This window comes from Seriola aureovittata, chromosome 15 (genome assembly GCF_021018895.1).
Source record: "Seriola aureovittata isolate HTS-2021-v1 ecotype China chromosome 15, ASM2101889v1, whole genome shotgun sequence".
In the NCBI taxonomy this organism is placed as follows: Eukaryota; Metazoa; Chordata; class Actinopteri; order Carangiformes; family Carangidae; genus Seriola; species Seriola aureovittata.
In genome coordinates, this window is record NC_079378.1 from 6,368,010 (window position 1) to 6,392,989 (window position 24,980).

At 41.4% G+C, this 24,980-nt stretch overlaps 1 protein-coding gene across 2 annotated transcripts; it reads left to right on the top strand.

Annotated features, from left to right (window-relative positions):
* Positions 1–1,616: 1,616 nt before the first annotated feature.
* grm5a (glutamate receptor, metabotropic 5a) lies at positions 1,617–23,648 on the top strand. Of its 2 annotated transcripts, none has more exons than XM_056398170.1 (18): positions 1,617–1,773; positions 2,135–2,446; positions 2,532–2,665; positions 3,968–4,229; positions 4,629–4,743; positions 8,089–8,338; positions 14,064–14,299; positions 14,430–14,551; positions 14,631–14,755; positions 14,848–15,016; positions 16,311–16,437; positions 17,164–17,281; positions 17,820–18,006; positions 18,608–18,766; positions 18,854–18,979; positions 19,143–19,325; positions 19,440–19,609; positions 20,715–23,648. In XM_056398170.1, the coding sequence occupies exons 2-18, from the start codon at positions 2,219–2,221 to the stop codon at positions 21,640–21,642; spliced, it is 3,639 nt and encodes a 1,212-aa protein (XP_056254145.1). In that variant the 5' UTR covers positions 1,617–1,773; positions 2,135–2,218; the 3' UTR covers positions 21,643–23,648. The 2 variants fall into 2 exon arrangements, with proteins under 2 accessions (XP_056254145.1, XP_056254146.1); XM_056398171.1 differs by having other exon boundaries at positions 19,440–19,626; positions 20,715–20,883.
* Positions 23,649–24,980: the final 1,332 nt, after the last annotated feature.

Genomic DNA, 24,980 nt, shown 5'->3' on the forward strand with positions numbered 1-24,980 from the left:
AACAAATGTTGAACTAAGAAATTCTTTTATTTGTCAGTAATGACATGAAACTTGAGGAAGTTTTTCTTTGGCTGAAGATGCATCACACATCTTACCCCACAAAACGTCCACATCTGTGACTTTAAATGCTATTTTGTTGTGAGCCTGCTGAAACCCTGTTACACCAGAAACCACTTGGTTCACCTGTGTGGAATGTGAACAAATCTCTGATGAAACTACTAAAATCTAAATGAATCACTGTGACTTCCATGTAACCTCTTGCCTCCTCTTACTTACTGCACCCAACAGCGTTTGCTCTTGCTCCTTTAGAGTTGCAGCCTCTCTAAGTTAAAGCGGGATGTTGCACTTGACCACCTGAACTGAACCACTGATGTGCCTCACTGCTGTCATCGTGCTGAAACTACACGTTGATCATATGCTTTATAATGTTCCGACTCTCCTGCTTTCTTCCCTAGTTTCCCACTGCAGATAAAGCCAATAATCACAAAGCAGCATGTTACAATTTACATATTAATGTATATTTATGACCTTAGCAGTTTACATTCACACAAGTGAAAATGTGAACCTGATTCCTGTCTCACCTGTTTATGATTTACCTATTTGTGGGATCACATCCTCTCCTCTGCAACTTACAACAAAGAGTCGCTGGTTTTCACGGTATTGCTGAATGTTTCTAGTGTTTAAATCGAGAAATACATCGAAGTAGGAGAGATCTACACTTGTTATACACACTGTATATATACAAAACTGACCTTTAATTATGTTTGGAGTCAGTCTGGCCTAAGGCAGGGGAGAAGAGAGTTGCAGTGGAAGTGCATGTAAGGATAATTCTGTCTCTTTTCTATTGTAAGCGCTGTTATTTTCCATCCAGCTCAGATGGGCCTCAGCTATGTCTCTTTGAAAACACACATGGTCATGACAAATATAATGAAAAGCCATGAAGCACCGAACTGAGTAGATATAAAGTATATTTTTAGATTTTAGACCTGGGTCAAAACGACCTGGAGCACAGGAGGGTTCAAAAACATGGGCTTATACATGACTGTGTCTGTGAAAGTGACAGAAGTTCCATAGACACAATGAAATTAGATGTTAAATGTAATAATGGGAATTAGCATGTTTCACAGACATCATGGGTGGGCAGTTGAAACGCTGTAACTTTCCAATTAAAGATATCTGATTAATAATTGATCGATCATTCCTTGTCGGTTACCACATAAAAGGGCGAAAGAGTCAAAGATTTGAAGTTGAAGTGCAAGAGGAAGAGGAGCTCACATTCGCAGCTGACTGGTGGCTGATCGCCCACAGATAAGCGATGACTTCCCGCAATGAGCACAACTATTGTTGCTTAAATTAGCTTGATTCTTCTTTGATGATATTAATTCTCACGTTTCATTCCTCATTCTCTGAAATAAATATTTGTTTACTTCCTTCTTTTCTTATGTTAAACGTGCGCCTGTGTGGCTCGTGCGTCTGAGCTCTCCGCAGCTGAACCCATTTAGTCACTGTTGAGGCTCCATGCTTTCCACTGTTTTGGAGTAGGAGGAGGAGGAGGAGGCAGAGGAGAAGGAGGGAGGGGGGGCCGCCGTGTGCGTCAGTAAGTCAAACATGTTCCAATAACGGGCTATATTATCTGCTGCTATTTGCAGTGTGCTGTAGCCAGGCACCAGGCTGAGCTTTGAGCAGAAACCTGCAGCGCTTCTCTTGTTGCTCCTCTGTGATGGAAACGCTCTCTGAAGGAATGGCATCTGCAAGGCAGCTGGCAGAGAAGAGGTAGGCTGAAGTTGTCTGTCAGTTTGGGGGGGGGATATGTGGAGCCGCACAGTAATGGTTTAATTCGTGACTACAGAGGAGATAAGTGAGGTTTATTTAGTTTGTTAACACTTGATTGGACCACCAGCATAAGATGTCAGTTTTGCCTTAGTTGTTTGATGCGCTGCCAACATCATTTCAGCACCATGGACAGCAGCTTCATTTTTTAGGGAGATTTGATAACAAAATCTACTTTTCTTTTTTCAAAATATTGCACCTTAAATACATGAGCTGACTTGACTGAGAGAGATTTCTTAGTGCATTATTCTTTAAACAAACATACACTGATCTCATTTTCATTTGTCCCTATCCTTTCAATCAGGAATCTAACCCTTACCCCCGGCACTACCAGCACCATACCAAAGACAACACATTCATCAGGACCTCAGCTCTAAGAGGACGGAGGATGGCAGGAGGTGTAAGGAGGAACACAGGGATGGGAAATCGACTGGGGTTATATGTGACGTTTTGGGCAGTGAGTGTGTTAATGGGAGCTGATCTGAGCTGGCTGGGCCTGAAAGAGCGGGTTGGGGTCAACGCCCAGAACAATGAGAGAAGGGTATTGGCACATATACCTGGTGACATCATTATAGGAGCTCTGTTCTCTGTCCATCACCAACCACCTGCAGACAAGGTACGTTCGTGTGTGTGTGCCCATTTTCTCCATGTGTGCATATATGATAAATGTTAGTAATCCAGTTGTGTTACACTTCGCTCAGGTCCACGAGCGGAAGTGTGGTGCGGTGCGTGAGCAGTATGGGATCCAGAGAGTAGAGGCCATGATGCACACTCTGGATCGAATTAATGCAGACCCCACGCTCCTCCCGAACATCACCCTGGGCTGCGAGATCAGGTCAGAAACCAATCACAAAAGTTTGTTTTTATAAAGCAATAAATTGTTTGTTATCTTTACTGTTGTATTATGGGTGGGCGTTATTGACACAAAGAAGAATTTTGATAGAAAAGAAGAGCTAACTTGCAACCAATTATGGCTCATTATAGTTTGATGATATGATACCCTGAGGTTTGGCATCGAACATTACTCCTTTGATATACCATGTGTACAATCTTCAGATTGGATGGAATCAAATCAACCAAACTAGCAGCCTCACAAACAACCAGAACAACTGCCTGAATTTAGCAGAGGTGTTAGGAATCACCTGAACGAGCTGATTACAGGACAATCATCTCCAATTAAATGCAATGTAAAAAACTGATGCACTTTGGAAAGGCTTGTTATACAAATTGCACTGCACTTTTTTTCAATTTCCAATCATTCAAGGAGGATGAAGGATTTTACCGGTCTCTAAAAAGTAGAAAAAACAGCTTTGATTGTTGGCACATGTGGATTGTTTCTTAAATCAGACAACATTTCAGTAAGCAAAGTAAAATTTCTCTATGTTAAAGTTTCCTAATTTGGGTTCAACATTCCCAATAAGACAAAGACAGATGGCATGAGTCCCTTTAAATGAGTGGAGGGTCTGGGGGAGGTGTTATTAGGCAGCAGGGGAGACAGACTGGAGACTTGAGGCAGCAGCCAAACTTCCAGGGAGAGTGTAACTGAAGAGGGATGGTTCTAGGCAGATGGGCAGTGGCCTGAGCATTAAGAGAAGACAGGTAACTTAAGAGTGCAGACAGTTATGTAAACCAGAGAGGAAGGTACAACAACCTGCAGTAAATCAGAATTTCAGGCACTGACCAAAAAAAAAAAAAAAATAATCAAACTTTTCCTCTCTGTGGAGGCTGTGAAGTGACCCCCGCCAAGCACAACTACACTTTAAGAAATGCACTGCTCTGGTTTGTACATAAGTTCAGCTGAAGCTAATATGAGGTTGATATTGTTAGTGTTGTGCCCTGTCAACAAATCTACAGGCGAACCAGGAAGTATCTCTCCGAGGGAGTTTTCTACTAAAAAGACTTTGGAACTTTCCAGCATACTGTGACTGACTCAGCCTGATGAAACTTCATATTAGCTTTGGCTGAACTTTGGATTGCAAACTTCTCACTGTTCTAACAATTGTCTTTGTCAAGTGGTCCATGAGGCACAGACTGTGCGCTTAAAAAAGGATCCAACTGGCTACTCTAAGCTATCCTCACCTCTTGTTCCCATCCTGCTTGCCAAAACAACGATGTAAACTCTATCTTTCTGCACCAGGGACTCATGCTGGCACTCCGCGGTGGCACTCGAGCAGAGCATTGAGTTCATTCGGGACACTCTAGTGTCCAGCGAAGAGGAGGAGAGCCAGGGCAAGTGTACTGCAGAGGCGGGGAGCTTGCTGGTTCAGGGGAAGAAGCCCATCGTGGGTCTGATCGGACCGGGATCAAGCTCCGTGGCCATCCAGGTGCAAAATCTCCTCCAGCTCTTCAACATCCCACAGATTGCCTACTCAGCCACTAGCATGGATCTCAGTGACAAGGTACGACAAAATTTGAGACAATTTCAAACTTTCACGTACAATTACATGATAGCAAATATATATACTGTACAAAAAAATCCAGACAGTTACTGCTTTTGATGAAAATCAACTTCCAGAGTAACCTGACTTTTAATTGTATTATTTGCTATGACGACAATAAAATCAGACATGGTTTTCATTGCGATGGATAACTACTCTCAAAGGAAAATCTTCATAAAATACATGTCCCTTAATCCCCCACTAAAATCAGTTGGAAGTCGATGTACAGTGAGTGGTACAAGCAATGTGGTTTAAAGTAGGGGCTGTTATGAATGTATGTGTGACTGGCAGTCAGGCTGTCAAATGAAAACATGCCAAGTAAACTGCCAGACGTGTGAACATGTAAATTCCTTCCAACAGAGCTTGTATAAATATTTCATGAGGGTAGTGCCATCAGATATGCAACAGGCCAGAGCCATGGTGGACATCGTCAAGAGATACAGCTGGAGCTACGTGTCCGCAATACACACAGAGGGTAAGACTGTGTGTGTGTGTGTGTGTGTGTGTGTGTGTGTGTGTGTGTGTGTGTGTGTGTGTGTGTGTGTGTGTGTGTGTGTGTGTGTGTGTGTGTGAGTGAGTGTGTGTGTGTGTGAGTGTGTGTGTGTGTGTGTGTGTGTGAGTGTCACTTGCAATCTGACATTTACCTTTTATCCCTCTGTCTCTCATCCTTATTTACACCTGGATTAAGCAACATTAATTACATTTATACTGAGTTGCCAGTTAATCAGTCGCATCTGAACTCACTATTTTCATCTGTTACAATAGAGTGCAACAGTAAATCATTGTTTTTTCCTTACAATGGGTCAAAAAATGGAGAAACACATGTACCCGTGCTATTGTGTTTGTGCCTGACTCACTTCTTAGTTTCAGTTCTTAGTTTTGGAAGTTTTTTGAGTTTTCCGTCCAAAAGGGCTGAAGAGAGGCATTATACTATATTACTCACCGACATTCTGACATGCAATCAACCAAAGCTCAGCCGAATCATCATTTTTAGCATGCCTTTTTACAGATACACACACACACACACACACACACACACACACACACACACACATTAAAGCAAGAAGTAAATGCCACATGCGTTACGTAACTCCCGTATAATGGCTCTGATTTTAGTCTGATTTTACAATGGAGGCCATTATATCTATGTCATGAATATGAAATTTATATGAAATTAGCTCTGCTTATATATTCTCTGTAATCCTGCTCATCACTGGCAAAGCTTCCCAGGGAACATCTGCCATCGGCTTTGAACTCTCGTGGCTCACTGTCCACTGATTTGAGTGACGCCTCAGCCACTGATCACATTCTCACAGCAGTTGCTCATAATCAGATTTGCATTTTATTACGTTTTTTTTTTTTTTTTTTATTGCCCTATCTATGTGTGACCAAAGCTCCTGAAGTTGAATTCAAATCAGCCGTAGTTGTAAATAGAGGGAGATAAAGTAGCACCTTTATTGTTGTTGTGGGCTGTGTGATGGATGGCTGCAATACAAAAGTACAATTGCTTTATTTTACATTTTCTTTTTTTGTTCTTACCATAAGTAGCTGTTCCATATTTTATAGTGCAGATATAAGGCTGATCTCTTGCCTCAAAGCAACTCCTGTCCCCTTGCTTTGAACATCTAGGCAAAATCAACACACAGGGGTTATCACCACTTCAACAGACCCGGCCCCTGAATCACTAATCCCACCTATTCAGTAACAAAAACACATGCTACTGGCATAATTCTCAATATCAGCCTAAATGAAAACTCCATACTGTCCCCATCATTTTGCAGCTTCTGTTTTACCCTCTTAGTGGCTCAAGGCCATTCTGTTTGTGAAATAAATCCCTCTTGATAAGAATAAGTGCTAAATCCTTACTGGATTATTCCAGTTTATTCCATAAAAATACCAAACTGTTGTAGAGGAGGATTTAAAACAAAGAGACTATTTTGTGCCAAATGTTGTTTTGCAGGATAAAACCTCATGTATCTCTTATTATAAAAATAAGACATAAGTTTTTAACAGTTATGCTCCAGACTATATCGCTCTTGTTTTTCAGGCACAGTAGACAGTGGGATGTTGTCAGAATTATCATTCTGTGTATGTTAACACACACACACACACACACACACACACACACACACACACACACACACACAAACACTTCACTTATTGAATCTGACATTACCAAGACAGTCACGTATGAGTTCACTAACTAGCAAGGAGACAAGTGAACAAGGAAATATACATACGGTGCAAAATTACCAGCATTTAATGTGCTGAAGATTTTCTGCCAGACTCTGTTTTTGTTTTTTGGGTTTTGAATCTCTTTGAATGGTTATTAATATACTGCACATCCTTGGAAGTCCGAAAGCACAATTATAACACCCTAACTGTCAAATGCAGGTGCACCTTGCTTGTTCATCTGCATGATATTTGCATAAATTAATGACAAGGGTTATGAGCCAGTACATGATATCAGCTTCCTCACAAATGCGAGTGGTATAATTCTTTAAAGACATCTCAAGACAAGAGATGCAGGAATTCGATATCCACTGTAGCTTCAGAGGTTATAGTTGTGCTTATGAAACAGAGTACGGCTCAGCCTACTTTCCATTGCATTTTGCATCAAACTAATTCTTATTTACAAAAGTTGGCCACACAAAATGTAAAAAACCCTACTGGAGATTTAGATTCTCATTTTTTACACTTTGCTTGTGTTTTATTAATATTTATTATGATATATTTGCGATTTTAAGCACCAAAAACGTTTTCAATGTAGTTTTACATCTCCTCTCCCGGGCTTCTCTCTGGAGCTCTAGCAGCAATAGATGGGTCAACTAATCTGAAAAGAGGCTCTGAACCTCTCTTCTGATTGGCTGATTGTTTTCTGAGTGATCAAATAAAAAATATATAGCAGATTTCAGGTAATTATTCAGAGAAACCAAATCCTTCAAGGCTGGATGGTGGGTCCAGTTGAGCCGTGCTGGGGGCACATCTTAGGGTGGTGACTGCTTTGTTGTGACATCACAAAGTTACAGAAGTCCTGACGGCTTGTTTTAAGGCTCAGTTTCTGAATACAGGCTGTGTGTCTCTCTCTGTGGACTGAGGCTTTGATACTTTCACAGTATTGATATAGGACCTAAACCTGCTTTATAGTCAAAAAAGACATGGACATCTCACTTTATACAATATGGGATTACAATGAAGACCGAAATCACCATCATCAGGGAGTTGAATGGAGGTTAAAGTAGGAGTTTAACAAATAAAAGATTAGAGTAAATTAGATTATCACTAAAGGAGACATGCCACATATGGGAGTCAAACTCACACATTAATGAAAAGGAACTCTCAAACAGTGCCATGCTAAGAGTGAGATCATACTTGCGAAGCAACAGAAACTGGGTGACCTCATTTCCAGCAAAAACAGAGAAGTCTCACCCCTGACAGTTCCCATAACAGGGACTGAATTACCAGGTTCTCAAGTGTTGTGCTGCATTACACCAGTGGATTTGACTGTCTACACCCTGTGCGTGTGTTCTCTGTGTTCATATCACAAGATGATGCACGAACATTTGCAACCAGAGTGAAAGTGTGAGGAGCAAAACATTAGAAACAAATGTTTGCACAACATTACAATGTGAACAAAGTGGCAGGTTATTTAATGCAAATAAATACATAAAAAAAATAACTGCAAAATATCTAGTTAAAGAATGAGTTAAAGTTTTTTGTCACAATTTACTCTGATCACTTTGTTAGCTTTAATAAGGCTTTGTGCGGACAGTATTGTGTGCATATAAACACCATTCCGTTTGTGTGGTCCCATGTACAGGTAATTATGGAGAGAGCGGCATGGAGGCATTTAAAGACATGGCAGCAAAGGAGGGACTCTGCATCGCCCACTCCGACAAGATCTACAGCAACGCAGGTGAACAGAGCTTTGATAAGCTACTGCAGAAACTACGTGGCCACCTGCCCAAAGCCAGGGTTGTGGCCTGCTTCTGCGAGGGCATGACGGTGAGAGGCATACTGATGGCCATGAGGCGACAGCGCCTGGTGGGAGAGTTTCTGCTGCTTGGAAGGTGAGTGGCGGATTGTGGTGTGTGGAATCATGAGTGCATTTCTTACCACTGGGATTTTTTTGCTTTTACCATAGAGGCTAAAGGAACTGATTGAAACATTTGTGCTCCATGTTCCTTAGTGTTGTGCATTCATTTTCAATCCAGACTTTCTTCAGATATCCAACAACATCACAATCATCCTCTCATCATCATCCTTATTATCATCTTCATCACATCCATCAACTTCACGGTGGTCTAAGAAATTCAAGGTATTTTTTTAATTAACTTTTTTTTGTATATACATGACAATGACACTATGCCATAAACTTTTATGAAACTATCAAGATCCAGATTCATCCAGGTATTTATCTTCTAAATTAGATTTACTTGATACTATTTTTATGTCTGGTCTGTTTCAATACACTTGTTGCTATTATTGAAAAAAGCTAAGTCAGCTGACGTTGTTTGTATTTTCCATTCCTAATAATGTTCGTTCATGCAGATGTTTTATTGAAGCAGCACGGAGTCGTCTGCAAGCCTCCAAAAAATGACAACTCCCTAAAATCTGAGGCTCTATATAGAAAGACAATTAATGAATCCTAAGTCAATATTAAGTAGTAGGCTTGAATGACATGCAAAAAATAAAAAATAAATCATATTGGGATCATTATGGCAGTTATTGCGATTACAACTGGAATGGTCATTTTGCATTTTCATTTTCACCGAAAAAATATAAAAATGATGATAATATGATTTTTGTTGGGGCTTGTTCCTTTACGTCTGGAGAATATGAATTCTAGGCCAGGGCATCTCTGTAGCTCCATATACTTCATTTATGGTGAATTGTGACACTATTGATCTTTTTCAAAAAAAAAAATTGCAGCTCCTGGGATTTTGCACTTGGCCATATTGCAATTTCGATAATATTTCGATTAATTGTTCAGCCCTATTAAATGGTATCATATTGTTATTGTCATGGTCACAGCAGCAAACAACTCAAGAAAATGAAGTATAGCTGGCAGCCATATAGAGTGAGCAAAGGTCACCAAAATAAATAGACAAGTCATTAGACAAAGCAGTGATGGCCCTCCAGAATGATTAACTATGCAGCATCCTGCTCCATCCTAAATCACAAATTAAACCAATGACATTAGCTGAATTTTCTCTCAGGGATGTATCACCACTTCAAATTCTGCATATTATGGATTAGGTCACTCAGGTTAATATAGGCAGAGAAAATCTTAACAACTGGGAACACGGTGCAGGAGATAACGTATGCAATTAAAAACATGAGGGAAAAAAAAAATAAGCGGGAAAGAGGGGGTTGATGTAGCAGGAGGTTTCACTCTCTCCGAGAATAACGTTTTATTTTAAGGTTTAGCTCTCTGGCTCACTCTCGTCCCTGGTGTTCTATAAATGCCTTTCCTCATTAGGAGCCACATATGTAGGCTGTCGCTCAAACCTGACAGCAGGAAACATAAAATAACCTTGAACTACATATTGCAAAAAAAAAAAAAGCTCTTTAATGCATATTACCACACAGAGCGGCCAGACAGGTGTGGTGTTGTCTGCTCATTATTAAAAATGATAGTTAATTTTTGTTGAGATCTCCTTGCTGTTGTGTTTTGAGGGTAGGTTAATTAGATTTGAGATGCATTGTTGAGGAGGTGGCACATTCATGACTCATTTTAATGCATATGCATTCATGCAACCATACGTGAACATATGCCTCGTGCACGCCCGTGTGTGTGTGTGTGTGTGTGTGTGTGTGTGTGTGTGTGTGTGTGTGTGTTATGTCCTTCCTTAACATCAAGTTTTTGACCGCACTTCATTGGCTTCATCGCCGTTCTTGTTATTCTATTTAGTTAATCCTGTTCATGTCAGCCTGGAGGATTTGTCACCAGGTTTGTGTGTGTGTGTGTGTGTGTGTGTGTGTGTGTGTGTGCAGTGCATTCTTAGGATCCATTTATAGAAAGAGAGAGACCAGATGAGAGAGCAGATGATGTTTTTTTTTTGTTTTTTTTACCAGCACTGCTTAAACCTATTTTGAACGGTTGTATCCAAACCGCTGTCTGTTTATATAGAAATTGATGGAGAAATGAAGATTGTTGTATAAGCCTATATGGGAATAGGCTTACTTATTTTATGTGCGGCAAAAAATCACAAATAAAATTCCTTTCTCTGTTTTTGGACACACAAGTGGCATGGGTCTGGGAATGGTGCTGTCACTCTGTGTCACATGTCGACCACTTTGGTCAGACTAAATTCTCAATAACCATTGAATGCATTGCTTTGCAATAATGCACATTCATTGGATGAATCCTGACTTTGCTGACTTTTCTTTTCTTTGTTTGTATTTGCACTGAACACCTCAAATTTATGTCCATAATACCTGCAAACTGACATTCCCACCAATTCAGCTTTGCATTTAGTGCTAATTGGCAAATGTTTGCATGCTAACATGTAAAACTAAAGTGGTGAATGTTGTAAGCAATATACTTGCTGAACATCGTATGCTAGCATTGTCATTGTGAACATGTTAGCATGTAGCTCAAACCACCACTATGCCTATGCGGCCTCAAAGAGCTGCTAGTGATGCTGGAAACTCTCAGTCTTTCACACATTTAGCGCAAATCTCCTGCACTGGAATAAAACAATTTCAAAAGCTCTCTTCACACATTGCTATTAAAGTCTTTCATCTCAAAGTAGAAACGATTTTAATCAAAGTTAAATCCATTTATCACATCTTTGCTTTGTTTTGAGTCAGTTCAAATAGACTACTACTAATTACTGCTGCTACTAATTGGAAGTTTTCTAAGAATTTGAGCCAGTAGGTCTATATAGCAGAGGAAAAGTCAGACACCAGGACTATAGTGGAAGTGTGTTATGCTTTACTCATATCCATCCTATCCAATAATCCAAATCCAAATAATTTCCACCGATCCTGAAAATTCTGTTGCAGGTAGTTTGGTCTGACTTTGCGTCCTTACTTACCTTTGCCTGCTCTGCCACAATCCTTGTCACTGCTATCTCTCCTTATCGGCCTTGGGAGGATACAGACAGTTTATCAGAGGAGAGGTACAGTGTGGCAGTGCCTTCACACGACAACAGGCTACTTGGAGTGCTAGAAAAAGCAACATGATCCCCCGCTGGCTTCCAACCTGTAAATACTGCCATTTGTGAGCACCTGACTGAGCTGGAAACACAGGTCATGGGAGTGTTTTTTCCTCTGTTCTGTTCAGATGGCTCTTTCGCTTTTTTCTTTTTTTCTTGTCTTGTTCAGTTTCATTTTAGTTTCCAGCCTGAAGTTGGTCCCACTACAGGGTTGTAAAGTGTCCACTCAGAAAAGATCTGGCTGGAAAGTTGACCAGTTTATTGCCAGATGAGGTGAAATAAGAGCACAATGTATGTGTGCGTGCGTGTGTGTGTGTCTTCAGGCTTGTAGGTGGTGCAGCAACACGCTGCATACAGCATATTGCCCTCACAGGTCGATGTGTGGGTTTCAGAGCTCTCGTTCAAGAGTGATTCAAACTATCCAGAGTCAAAGCCCTCCATGCTTTTCATATCCATTCCTGCCTTTTTTATGCCAGTGTACCATTTCTGTGCTCGCTTCTCTAAGGATGTGTTATGAAATGATCTCCTACCTCACCCAGAGAACCAGGCATCATAAAAAAAAATCCACCCACACTACTGTTGTGTAACTCCAGCTTGGTTAGCGAAGTTTTCAAAAATGACTTCTTTTGCTTTTTTTTCTCTCTCCGTCGGTTAGAAAGAGAGGAGCTTGGTTCTTTGTGTCAGTGAGGTTTGTGTGTTTACATGTATGCACATGTGTGGAGGTGTGATCAACCTTCTGTCTTTGATGATTGTAGACAAGAGGGGGAGATATTAATAGATGGAGTAGAAAGCTTTTTTAAACAGTTCACTGATGAGATGGCTCTTTGAGTCCGAGCCCACAGTGTTTTTGAAATAAATAGCAGATCAGATGTGTCTGCAGACGCAGCAGTCTGGTGGTGTTTGTCTGCTGTTCAAAGTTTATTGAGCAGCATCAGGTGTTTTTTTTGTTACTATAATCAGAAGGTGTTGCCTTCCTGCAGAATGAAAACGATAATGAATCACTTATATAACATTTCTAATTCGCAAACCTAACTTTGTCAGAATTAAAAATACATTAACAGATTGGTTCACACATACAGCATGATTCCTGCAAAGCAGGGCTTCTATCTGCAATTAGATATTTGCTCCTGTTGGTAAAGTCAAGCAAATCAATATGCTCTTCATTACAAGAGTGTCTCAGTGGACTTCGCAGATAGTGAGCCTACAGAGATCTAATTAATCAGCAGCCAGACACAAACTTTACTAACAAAGTTATGCGACCGTGGAAGTGAAACCTACAAAACAAAGCATACAACACAAAACAACATGCTGGAGAAAAAAAAGACACAATCATACATCCCTGAGAGGTTTAATACAAGTTATCTTTGCACATGAAAATAATTAACATTTTTCAGAATTCTTCAACTTGGATATGTGAGCAAATACTTTTTTCTTTTTTTTTTTTTTTATCACCCAGTGAGTCTGGTGTTGCTGCATCTGAGTCATCATGATAATTTTTTCTTTCTGCTGTAACTCTGCAAAGCAAACATTAGGTTCACTTTATAAGACACCACCTGCCACCTTCAATCTGTGCAACAGTGGTGTCAGAGATACTCATAAGCACCAACTACAGCTTTTTACAGCTGGACACATTAAAAAACTCAATGCCATCATGGAGTGTTATTTGTCTTTATAAAGCCATTACAGTAATCTGTCGTACTTGTGTATTTCTGAAATATTTTTGCTTTAAATTGTTTTTTCATTTGAGCTTATGTTGTTGTTACATTTGCTCCCTGGACTGCTGAGCGGGGCTTTTTCAAGATGTCAGCCCCGCCTTGATTGGGTGAACCAAGTTCAAGGCTGAGCGGAGAATCCCAGTGTATAAATGCAGTGTTTTTGAAGAAGTGGAAGCTGTTCCTTTGTCTTGACCTCATAATCCCAGTGACGTTTCCACCCATCACCTCTGATGTGATGCTAAATTTCTAGATTCACTTGCCTTTGTTTACATTCACATTTATTCATTTGGCAGACACTTTTATCCAAAGCGACTTACGAGTGAGGCCACTTACAAGCTTCAGTGCAGTTGGAGACCTTGGTCTAAGCACTAAGTATTACATCTATTCAATAAGTATCAGGTGAAGAAGTGCACCGAAAGCACATAGTAAGTGCTAGTTGGGCATGATAGCGTGTTACAGCTGCTCTCAGAAGAGATGAGTTTTCAAGAGGTTCTTGAAGACAGAGAAGGACGCCCCTGCTCTGATAGCCATCTGTAGCTTGTCTGTATTGTAGGATAATTGTCAGTGTAAGTTGTGGCTGTTTATCATTTGTTTTTCCAGCATTGTGTCAGGTTTACCAGCTGTTCCTTACACATAACAGATAATTTTCCACAAATCAAGCTGAGGTGACAGAGCTGAAATCACAGCTCAAATCCTTGTGTGGGTTGCAATATTGAGCAACAGTTTCCAAATGTTTAGATTGTATGTATAATATAATGTACTGATTATACTGAATTGTGTCACAAGATTTAGAAAGCTTTTCTTCAGGAAAATGTGTGTACAATACATAGACTTTCTCTTTTTGGCATCAATCCTTATTCTAACTAACAACCTGCCGTACCTTTGTCTGGTTCTACCTTTCTCCTCCTCCTGCGCAGTGACGGCTGGGCGGACAGGTACGATGTGACTGATGGCTACGAGAGGGAGGCAGCTGGTGGAATCACTATAAAGCTGAAGTCTGCGTATGTGACCTGGTTCGACGATTACTACCTGAACCTGAAGCCCGACGCCAACCCGAGGAACCCCTGGTTCCCCGAGTTCTGGCAGCACCGCTTCCAGTGCAGGTTGAGGGGACACCCGCAGGAGAGCGCCATGTACAACCGCACCTGCACCTGTTAGTACAACACAGAGATCCTGCTCCACACGTCTCCTTATAATCTAGTCTGTGTATCGCTGTGAATTTAGAGAAACAGGGATCAGAGTGATTGGGTTTCTCCTCATGAGCAGGTCTCTGTTCTCCACAGGGAGAGAGTCTCTGCGTCATCAGTACGCCCAAGACACCAAGATGGGCTTTGTCATAAATGCCATCTATTCCATGGCTTACGGCCTGCATGCCATGCAGCAATCCCTCTGCCCAGGATATAAGGTATGATAGTGAACAGTGCGTACGTTTGTGTGTTTTCACATCAGTCGTGACGGCATCAACTGTGTTTGCTCCTCCCCAGGGTTTGTGCGAGACCATGCGGCCCATTGACGGCCGCAAGCTGCTGGACTTCCTGATGAGAACCAACTTTACCGGCGTATCTGGGGAGACCATCCACTTTGACCAGAATGGAGACTCGCCTGGCAGGTAAGGATTATTGGGGGTGGGGGGGGGGGGTGAAATCAAGAAGCAGACAGAAATATTAAATGTGTGCATATGCTGTTTCATGTGTGCCTCAGGTATGAAATCATGAACTTCAAGCACATAGGCGAGGACGAGTACGCTTACATCCACGTGGGAAGCTGGGATCAGGGTGGCCTGAAGATGAACGATGAGGAAATCTGGAGTAACAACAGTGACATCATCCAGTCAGTCTGCTCTGAGCCCTGCCAGAAGGCACAGATCAAGGTGCGAACCACACAGTGAACAAAATTTAAAGTTGTTGAGATAGATGTGCTTTGAAATCAACAAGTTATATTTAATTTCTTAAAATCTTAACAGTTTGTTAATCATTTAAGTAACAACAAATGTGGCAACTCTATCTGCCTTTTTATTTGCTCGCATGCTGGAGAGCATAAATCAACGTCTTCAGGCTATAAATGATTTAAGTCCAGAGACTACATCATATCACGTTGTATATCACAGAAATTCAATTCAGAAATTCAATTTTTGCTAATGTTGGCAGCTGTTTCCGTCATGATCTCCCTCCAAAATACGTAGTTTCATGCACCAGAGAATATATCATAGTTCTGCTGAAGAAAACTGCCAAGCAAGACCCACACAACAGCCTTAAATTGATCCCACAGGATTGTAATCTACAAAAAATCGTTCCAATCGGATCCTTGAGTACCCCACCGGGGACTCTGCAAACCTCTTTGTTCAGGCTTTAATCATCTCCCATCTGGGCTTCTCTGACTCCCCTCAGCCTCTCCAAATCATGGAGAATAATGCAATCTGCCTCCTCATTATCATCCCAAAAGTCTCTAACATTAACCCCCCCCCCCCCCCCCCCCCCCCACACGCACTCCACGCTGACTCCCTGTAAAGTGGCGACTTGAGGAGAATTCAAGAGTCGCGCATGAGTTTTTGAGGATCTCTGCATGCCCGTACTTTACACCCAGGCCTTACACCCCCACCCACTCGGCCCGGCTCTTTCTGACCAGCGCTGACCTTGTCAGTGCCCCCACTCTGTTCCCTCTCCTCTCAATCAGAGCAGAAAAGAGTCCGTACTCATGTCATCTGGTTCTGCCAGGGTTATATTGTTATCTATTATATCACCGAATAATTATTACTGACTCATTCATTTGTAAACAGCATTAGGAGGAGGTGGAACTGATCATAGCTAGGTTATATACTGATATAAATATCAGATGATATTTGAGCATTGAACTTTCTCTATGTGAAGTAACTAACCACTGTCCCACCATGCCTCCACTTTCCTGAGTTCATTTTCCACCATAAACACCACTTCTACCCTGAAGGGCTGCTACGGCAAAGTAGTGAGGCTCATTGAGATTCCATACATCCTTCTTCTTCTTCTGATCCCCTGACGAAGAAATACTAATTTCCTTGCTTACAGGGCAGAGTGGAAGATTAGCTACAGGAAAGTGCCATTGGAGCTTTGAGACCTTTCCGCCCTTTCATACTCTGGTGTGTGTGTGTGTGTGTGTGTGTGTGTGTGTGTGTGTGTGTGTGTCTCCAGGTGATCCGTAAAGGAGAGGTGAGCTGCTGTTGGACCTGCACTCCCTGCAAAGAGAATGAGTTTGTGTTTGATGAGTACACTTGTCGAGCCTGTATCCTGGGCTCCTGGCCCACAGATGACCTCACTGGTAAACACAATTTGTTTATGTCACTCTTACTTGCAAATGCGTGATTTCCAAACAGGCCCTGAATCTGGGTCACACACTGACGGTGCAACCACCAATCCCCTTTACATCTTACCTACCACACAGACCACAAACACCCCGAACTAAGACACTCTCTACTGCGCAGAAATCACCACAAATACTCATGTACCACACATACCCACACACACACACACACACAAACACACACACACACACACACACACACACACACACACACACACACAGACTTTAGATCCCTGCCAGAATACAGGATTTGGCTGAAGCTTAGATTTCTTAACACCAAAGTCTGTCAAAACTATTTGAAATCCTGCCCTTTTGTACATACTTATTATTTCCCACAATATTTCAGATGCTCTGTGCTTTTGAAAAACACATGAAGCCTGTTTTTGATCTGTATTCTCCAGAGCAGGGAGGCAGTGTGTTTATCCTGTTATCATTCTATTCTATCGCTTTCTGATCCCCCTCTTCTTCCTCTTATCTTCCTTACAGATCCCTTAATTGTTTCACAACAAATTTACCTAATCTCTCATGACCCCACTCTATCATAGACTGAAGGTTTTACACATAATTACAATTACGTTCACAGTGAATAGTGTGAATCAGTCTCACAGAGAAATCAAAATGTTGCTTGAACTTTTCCTGTGTGTTGTTTTTGCTCACTCCCTGTCGCCTCTCTGTATCCCCGAGGTTGTGAGCCAATCCCGGTGCAGTACGTGCGTTGGGGGGATCCAGAGCCCATCGCTGCAGTGGTCTTCTCCTGCCTGGGCCTCATGGCTACACTTTTTGTTACTTCTGTCTTTATCAAGTAATTATAGCCTCCAGCTTTACCAGCCATGCACATACAAACTAAAAAGCACTGGGTCAATAAACCACTTTACTCAGTATCCACTCGTAGTAAACCACCCAAGACCAGGGGCTGTTCTGACCTAGTGTTAATGTTAGTTTTTTATATACATGTTGGTTTACTCAAAAATAAAATATGGTACGGTTGCAAACTGTTATACTATTCTGAAATACTATATCTTTTTTAACTTCAACATTTGTCTTAATAACACACTGTGTGTATCCTTTGCAGCTTTGTTTTTTACAACTAACTGGAAATTTGTGACAGTTTTAAGGCAAAACTTGAGCTTGTTGTATTTAACACTGGGTCAAAATAACCATAGTTTAGTTTGGAGTAAATAATCCAACATTAATGTAAAAAAATAACAGTAACTAATCCCATTGGTAGCCTACTAGGAAAATTGCTATAAAGTAAATCAAAACTGGTTTGTTACAGTTGTACGATACTCTTAGCAGTTGTGTGAATCTGCAGCCGTCGATATAATTGAATTTGTCTGTAGATTTTGGGACACGCCTGTGGTCAAGTCATCCAGTCGTGAGCTCTGCTACATCATCCTGGCCGGAATATGTCTGGGCTACCTGTGCACCTTCAGCCTTATCGCCAAGCCCCACATAATCTACTGCTACCTCCAGCGGCTGGGAATCGGCCTTTCCCCGGCCATGAGCTACTCCGCTTTGGTCACCAAGGTATTTTCTTTTCTGCTTTTGTTGCCAGTAGGCAGAGGAACAAATAGCTTAATGTTCAAGCTTCACTTCCTGTGAAACTCTTGAGTCAACGCCATGTGGTTCGATCATCAGCTTCATTTCTATTAAACTCTATAATGCCACTGAGGTGCGACTGTTCCTCAAAGTGAAAAGTCATCTTTACCTCGTCTCTTCCACTTGAATAGAAGGTTCAGAAATTGAGCAGAACAAAACTGCAAAATGTTCACAGACGGTAGCTGCTGAAGATGATGACCCTTTGACATAGCAAGGGTATATTTACCTGTCTAATTTCACCTTTGATGGACAACTTGTCTGCTATCACAGTCCTGTGTTTTCAGCATAAACAGAAGGGCATCTGAGGATAAGAGCAGGAGTAAAAGAGCTACCGCCAGAGATTGGCTGATGGCCAAGTGTAAGGGGAGGTATGGGAGAAGTTGAGGATCTGTGTGTGTGGGCTGAGGTTGATGTTTAAGATCTGGGAACCAAAAAAAGGGGATTATTGTTATGAATCAGTGCGAGCGGTGTTATCCACAGTCCATGTAAGTGACGCCTGCATAACCACTTCCATCTATTTTTGATCCAGACCAACCGTATAGCGCGGATCCTGGCAGGCAGCAAGAAGAAGATCTGCACCAAGAAACCTCGCTTTATGTCCGCCTGCGCACAATTGGTCATCGCCTTCCTACTCATACTGCTGCAGCTGGGGATTATTGTGGCACTTCTTATCATAGAGCCACCACAGGTGTGTGTGTGTGTGTGTGTATCTTCCAGTGTGGGGGATTTTAATTTACACTTAAGTGGAATGACCTCTCCCTTTGTCTCCTCTTAGGTGATCTATGACTACCCAAGTATCCGTGAGGTGCACTTGATCTGTAACCTGACCACTCTGGGGGTGGTGGCGCCGCTGGGCTACAATGGCCTGCTTATCCTCAGCTGCACCTTCTACGCCTTCAAGGTACTTCAGCATAACACTAGTTAATAATGCACAGGCTGTCCCATTATACTTTCACAATAAGGGTATATTTTTCTGACTTTACTTTTCTTCTTCTTTTCAATTCTGTTCTTTCTACTTCAACTTCCACCGCTTTAAAAATCATATTCCTCCCTTTCTCCGACAGACTCGTAACGTGCCAGCTAATTTTAATGAGGCCAAGTATATTGCCTTCACCATGTACACCACCTGCATCATCTGGCTGGCCTTTGTCCCTATTTACTTTGGCTCCAACTACAAGATCATAACCATGTGCTTCAGTGTCAGCCTCAGTGCCACAGTGGCTCTCTGCTGCATGTTTGTCCCAAAGGTACGAAATGGAAACACACACTCTTACACAAGCAGAGTTTGAATGTTGGCGTCGTTTTTTTGCATCCCTACATCTTTACGCTAATAGATGTTTGTCGCTCATTTTCATCGACAGGTGTACATCATGCTCGCCAAGCCGGAGAAAAATGTCCGAAGTGCTTTCACAACATCCACAGTGGTGCGCATGCATGTAGGCGATGCCAAGAAAGCTGCCAAGACTGGCAAGCCCTCCAGCAGCATGGCCAACTTGTTTCGACGCCGCGGCTCTGCACAGGACGACATCAGGTATATAGGGGACCAAAGTAGGTATTAAGCTATGAACAAATGAACTCCTCTTTATTGAAAACACATGTGCCAGTTGGATAAAGGCTCTGAAAAAAAACACTGAGTTAGTTCTGGTTAAGTGTCTATGAAAAATCTAAACTCAGGTGTCCTGAGTCCTTAGGGAAAATAAAAAACATTCAACTACATTTTGAAGTCTTTATTTAGTTTTCTCCTGATCTCTAAAAGCATTGAAAATAAGGGAAAATATTAAAGGTACCACAATATCAGCTTAAAGATGTTAAAGTTCTTGTTTTCCCAGGATAACTGTGAAAATATGACAGCAGAGTGTTTTGAGACAGTCAAAACCTAAGACCTTATATTATGCATGGACTCCTTCAGAATGGATCTATTTAGATTATGTCTATTTTACACTATGTATGTGGCATATTCAACAACACAAGCCTCCTCTAATGAGTCCATTTTGGCCTCCATTTTTGCTGATTGCTGCCAGATAAGGATAATAATTATGCTATAGAAATACCTGCAAAAATCATGTAATCAGGAAAAATACAGCACATGTTTTTATGGTAGAGACCGCACACTCCCCTAAGGACTATATTTCTAGGACTATAAGCTGCAGAGAGGAAGGGATGTGGCAGACATGGTGGTCTAACGCAGCCATATACATTAGTTTAGCTGTTTCTGCCCATGAGTCAACGTATAAAAAATGAAAGCTCTGCTGGATCCAACAGGCTGGATGTGAAGCCAAGAAAAAACTGCTCCCTGAGCTGAGAAAGGTTACCTCATTTGGGTTAAGTACTCCCACAGGAGACCCGCTGCCTTTAAGGATTTCTCTTTCTAGGGAAGATAAAGGAAGATGGAGGAAGATGTAAAATTACACACAGGGTAGCAGATAGAATGGGGGATGGTAGAAATACTTACAATAAGAAATAGAACATGGACCTCAGGGTAGATGGATGAGCTTCTTTTCTCAGTGTTATACTAATATCTGCCATTATGCGCACAGTACATACATCTCGTGGATCTTTCACATGTATTATCAAATTTAAAGCCAAATTGCTAAGTCAGCTGAGAGCTAATTACTCTGTGCTTCTCTTTTTCACAGTTCCAATGGGAAATCAATGACTTGGGCGCAGAACGAGCGCGGCTACAGACCGAACCTGTGGAAGAGGATGTCATTCCATGTCAAGAAGAAAGACACAGTGGAGGCAAACCAGACAGCCATCATCAAACCCTTCTCTAAAGGAGGAGATATACCTGCGGACACTGCTGTCAAAGAGCAGTACGAAGAGCCTCAGGTGTCTCAGCCCTTCACCTGCTCGCCTCCTCAATCTCCTCTAACCACCATCAGCCAGCATGCAACCAAGGTGAGGGGTGTCCAGGGAGGAGAGGATGGAGAGGAGCTGCAAGCTTTAGCCACCTTTGTACCTGAGCACGCTGCTGGGGTCAGAAGAAGAGGCGGGGACAACGGCCAAGGTGTCGGTATGATGGATGGTGGGGACATCAGCGTCATACCTGTAGGCGTGGGTGACATCGGCACAGGGATGATTGGGGGGCAAACTCACGGCACCACCATCATGGACCAAATCAGCTGCGTGGTGAACCGCTTCACCGCCAACATCAGTGAGCTCAACACCATGATGCTGCCGGGGGGAGCCACCGTCAGCCCCAACTCCACCACCGCTTTGCCTGCAGCTGCGGATGCCGCCCCACCTTGCCCTCCCCAGTACCTCACATCCAGGAGCAGACAGGCCCCCTCCACTGTCACCACGTACGCTGAGGTGGCGGCTGTTTCCAATTTCTGCGAGAATCGACCAGCGGGTAAGATTTACGAGCACCTGGCCGGGACTTGCGTGAGTAGCAGACGAGCCAAGGATATGGAGGAGCTGGTGGCTCTGACGCCCCCCTCCCCTTTCAGAGACTCATCGCTGAGCTCCAACGGCAGCTCGCCCCCCTCGCTGTCCCCGGCCTCTGAGGCTGAATATGACCAGCTGCTGCTGAGACACTACAGCCAGAGCTCCTCTTCTCTCTAAACCTGCTCTCTCTGCACCCCCCCCCTTTTTTATCCTCTAATTGGAGCATTTTTAACTCCAAGAGACAAAAGTTTCAAACTGGACCAAACTTGGATGCCTTTCTACTCATGGATATTCTGAATGTTTAAGCAGTTTTTTTTTTAAATGTATCTTCATTTTCAGATTGGATTGAATGCACCCACACATGCCTCCAATGTAAGAAAAGTATCACTGGCAAGACTGAGCAGTGTCAGTGATTCATCTCTTGTCTCTAAGCGAGTAAAAAACTTGACAAACTCAAACACACATGGGCATTTTACAGACTTTTTTTTTTATGTTTCAATGCTATACTGACACAGGTTGCTAACTCAGTTTTAAACTTTTCAAATTCCAAAGAAAATATTGATTCATTATCAAATAGTTATCAATCATAAGTGGAGGAAATTGACCAAATACTTATGTTCAGTGGCTGAAAACGGCTCATATATTGAATCTCGGAATGACATTTGATTTTTTAGGTAGGTTCAGGTCTTAGGACACAAAATAGTTGTATTTCAGTTGTATATTTTGCATCATCTATTATCATAAACACAGAAATGGTGATTTGTTTTTATTGCTTATATTATTGCTGTTGCATTCCTGTACATGTGATGGTTTTTGTTACTGAAAGATTGCCCTATCCTTTGATATTCTGAGACCCACCTGAAAGGTCAAACATGACACATTTTTACCTAACCTCTAATTTGTTGTACATGCTGGAGGACATAAGTATTATTTGTATCCCGGCGCTAAAGGACAAAAGTGTAAAGATGCTGCATTATGCAAATCAGGGAGACATGTTTTTTTCAATTTGTGGAGGTTTCCCTTTTCTTGGACAGAAAACATTTACCGAGAGGACAGGAGCTCTTATACATCTCAAGGGAATGTAAGACATTTTTCTCAATGCACACCACGTCATCAGGTGTCTCACCCCACAAAGAGCTTAAGGACTACTTGGACTACTTCTTTAAATTCTCTTCTCTAGGTGTGACTGAATGTAAGAAAACCTGTCAGCACATGAAGGGGACCAAAATGATCTTCCACATCAGGATGTGTCTCAACCAAAATACTCTCTGAGCGCTGTCATCTGCTGGCTCTCACAATGTTTTCTTTTAGTTTGCATGTTGTCAAGATTTGTTTGCACTCTTTGAGTTTGTACTTTTTAATATTGCACATGTCGAACAGTTAAGATGAATAGATACAGTAGCAAGGTAATGATACTATTAGTGATTATTGATGTGTTTTTAAGATTTGTTTTAGGGAGGACAGAGGTGGACTGGATGTGTGCCAGACTTTTTCAGACATCTATTGCAAAACAGCTCGTTTCCAGTCTGACTTTTTACCTACATATGTGCCAATGTCTCCCTGCAGTAAATGACATTGTGTTTCTGTAAATGGGCTCACATTGAGAATCCTGCCCTGAGCTCATTTACATTCTAATCCCTCAAACACTTCAGGCACAGGGGGGATTTTATTTTTCTATAATATTTTATGACAATTTGACTATGTTATTTCTTATGCTTGAACATATTCAATGAATATTCATTTTTTTAATTCTTTTTTTGGATCTGCATTTTGGCTTCTCTGAGGATGTAGATGAATGATAGCATAGATTCACAAGCTTGCATTTTTTCAACTTCTAACTATGATGTAACTGATGATGGTCATGAGGGAGATAGCTTGTGATTGTTTATCAGATTATTTTGGAGTCTGTAAGTTTACACAGGCAGGAATGTTTTCATGTTTTTTGAAATGCGCAGTAATTAATTTTTTACTGGTTGTAAGTGTAAAAAAATCATCATAGACAGTTGACATATTTGCATGCAGGTTTGTGCTAATAGAAATTTTGCAGGTGCATACAATGCTTGATGCCAATAAGTCACTGATATAATCTACAGGAGACGTCTTATATTTTCACCTGCCTTTCAGATAGCCTGAATTTACTGTTTAAATTTGTGCTGCATTAAAGGTTTTCATCTTAAATGAAATTTTGACAGTCATTTGTAATTCATAGCATATGCTCCTTAAAATAGAAAATCTTCATTGCAATCATAGGAATAATTCTTTATTTCACTTTTCTAAAAATGAAAAGTATAACTGCAGCTGGAAGAAAAGGCTTCAAAAGGACTCATCATTATATTATAATCCTATACCATACATCTTTATTTTCTAAGAATTAGAATTTAGGAATAGGAATTTCTTACCTAAATGTCTGTCGTGTTGTAAAAGAGTCATGTTTTCAAACTGGATCATGTGCAGCGTTATTTTTACACTTCCTGAGTTGATGTTACTTATGAACCTTCTAAATTATTATCTTCTAAATAAGAAGGTAATTGTGTCAAATCACTGTGCGATAATTAATAAAACAGGAAATAGGGTTTCTAGGGCATGCTTTATTAAATAACATAATATAATTTCCTATGCCGTAAATTATTAAAGACCAAAATTGTGTGGTGAAATTAATAGTCACAAGATGGTGGACAAAGTTTATTCATAGTTAGAGCATATTAGCTCTAATGATGAGCCCAGGGAGGGAGTGAGGCCGCACTGGACCAACTCATTGTTTATCACTGAAGTCTTATGATGGTATATGGTGCTATATTCATAGTCTTCCCTCACCGATATAAACACCATCAACAAATACTGAACATTTACTTAATGCTGAATCTAATTAGGTGTCAACTAAGTGTAAATTCTTCTTTACAGATCACTGCAGACAGTCGGTATACAGACATGCTTTGATATTAACTCATACAAGCTGCATCTTTATCCGTTGCGTTTAATGCATGTGGTTTGGATTTGCAGGAACATATGGACCCTTGCAGCATTAATCATCTCCGCTTTGGCAAACATCTATGTGTTGTTTAGGTGTGACAACAACCAATTCAGCATTATTGCTTTTACCGTTTTGTGTCATGTATTGTTCCTACATATGATGCTATAGTCCATGTGTTGATTCCCTCAGCAAACAAGCACAGCTAAAATAAAACAGCTGAATATGTAAATCATGTGCTCAGTGCAAGCCAGGGTGCCAACCTGGCTGAAGATGCAGACTGAGTGAAGAGACTGCCAGCCTCTTTACACCTGTCCGTCTGTGTGAATGGACTAAAACTCAGTACTCTGTGTTCCAGCTGGGAGATATACGAATACCAGGTCTGGGATTTGTTTGAAACAAGCAGGTGTGCTGCTTTATTTCTATAAATTCACTGAGTATTATTGTGTTATCATGTGGCTCTGATTTAATACAGAAAGGTTTAACACACTTCATATAACAGGCCTCAGAAATTGTGTAGAAAAGGCATAAAAAGGCATATGATAGC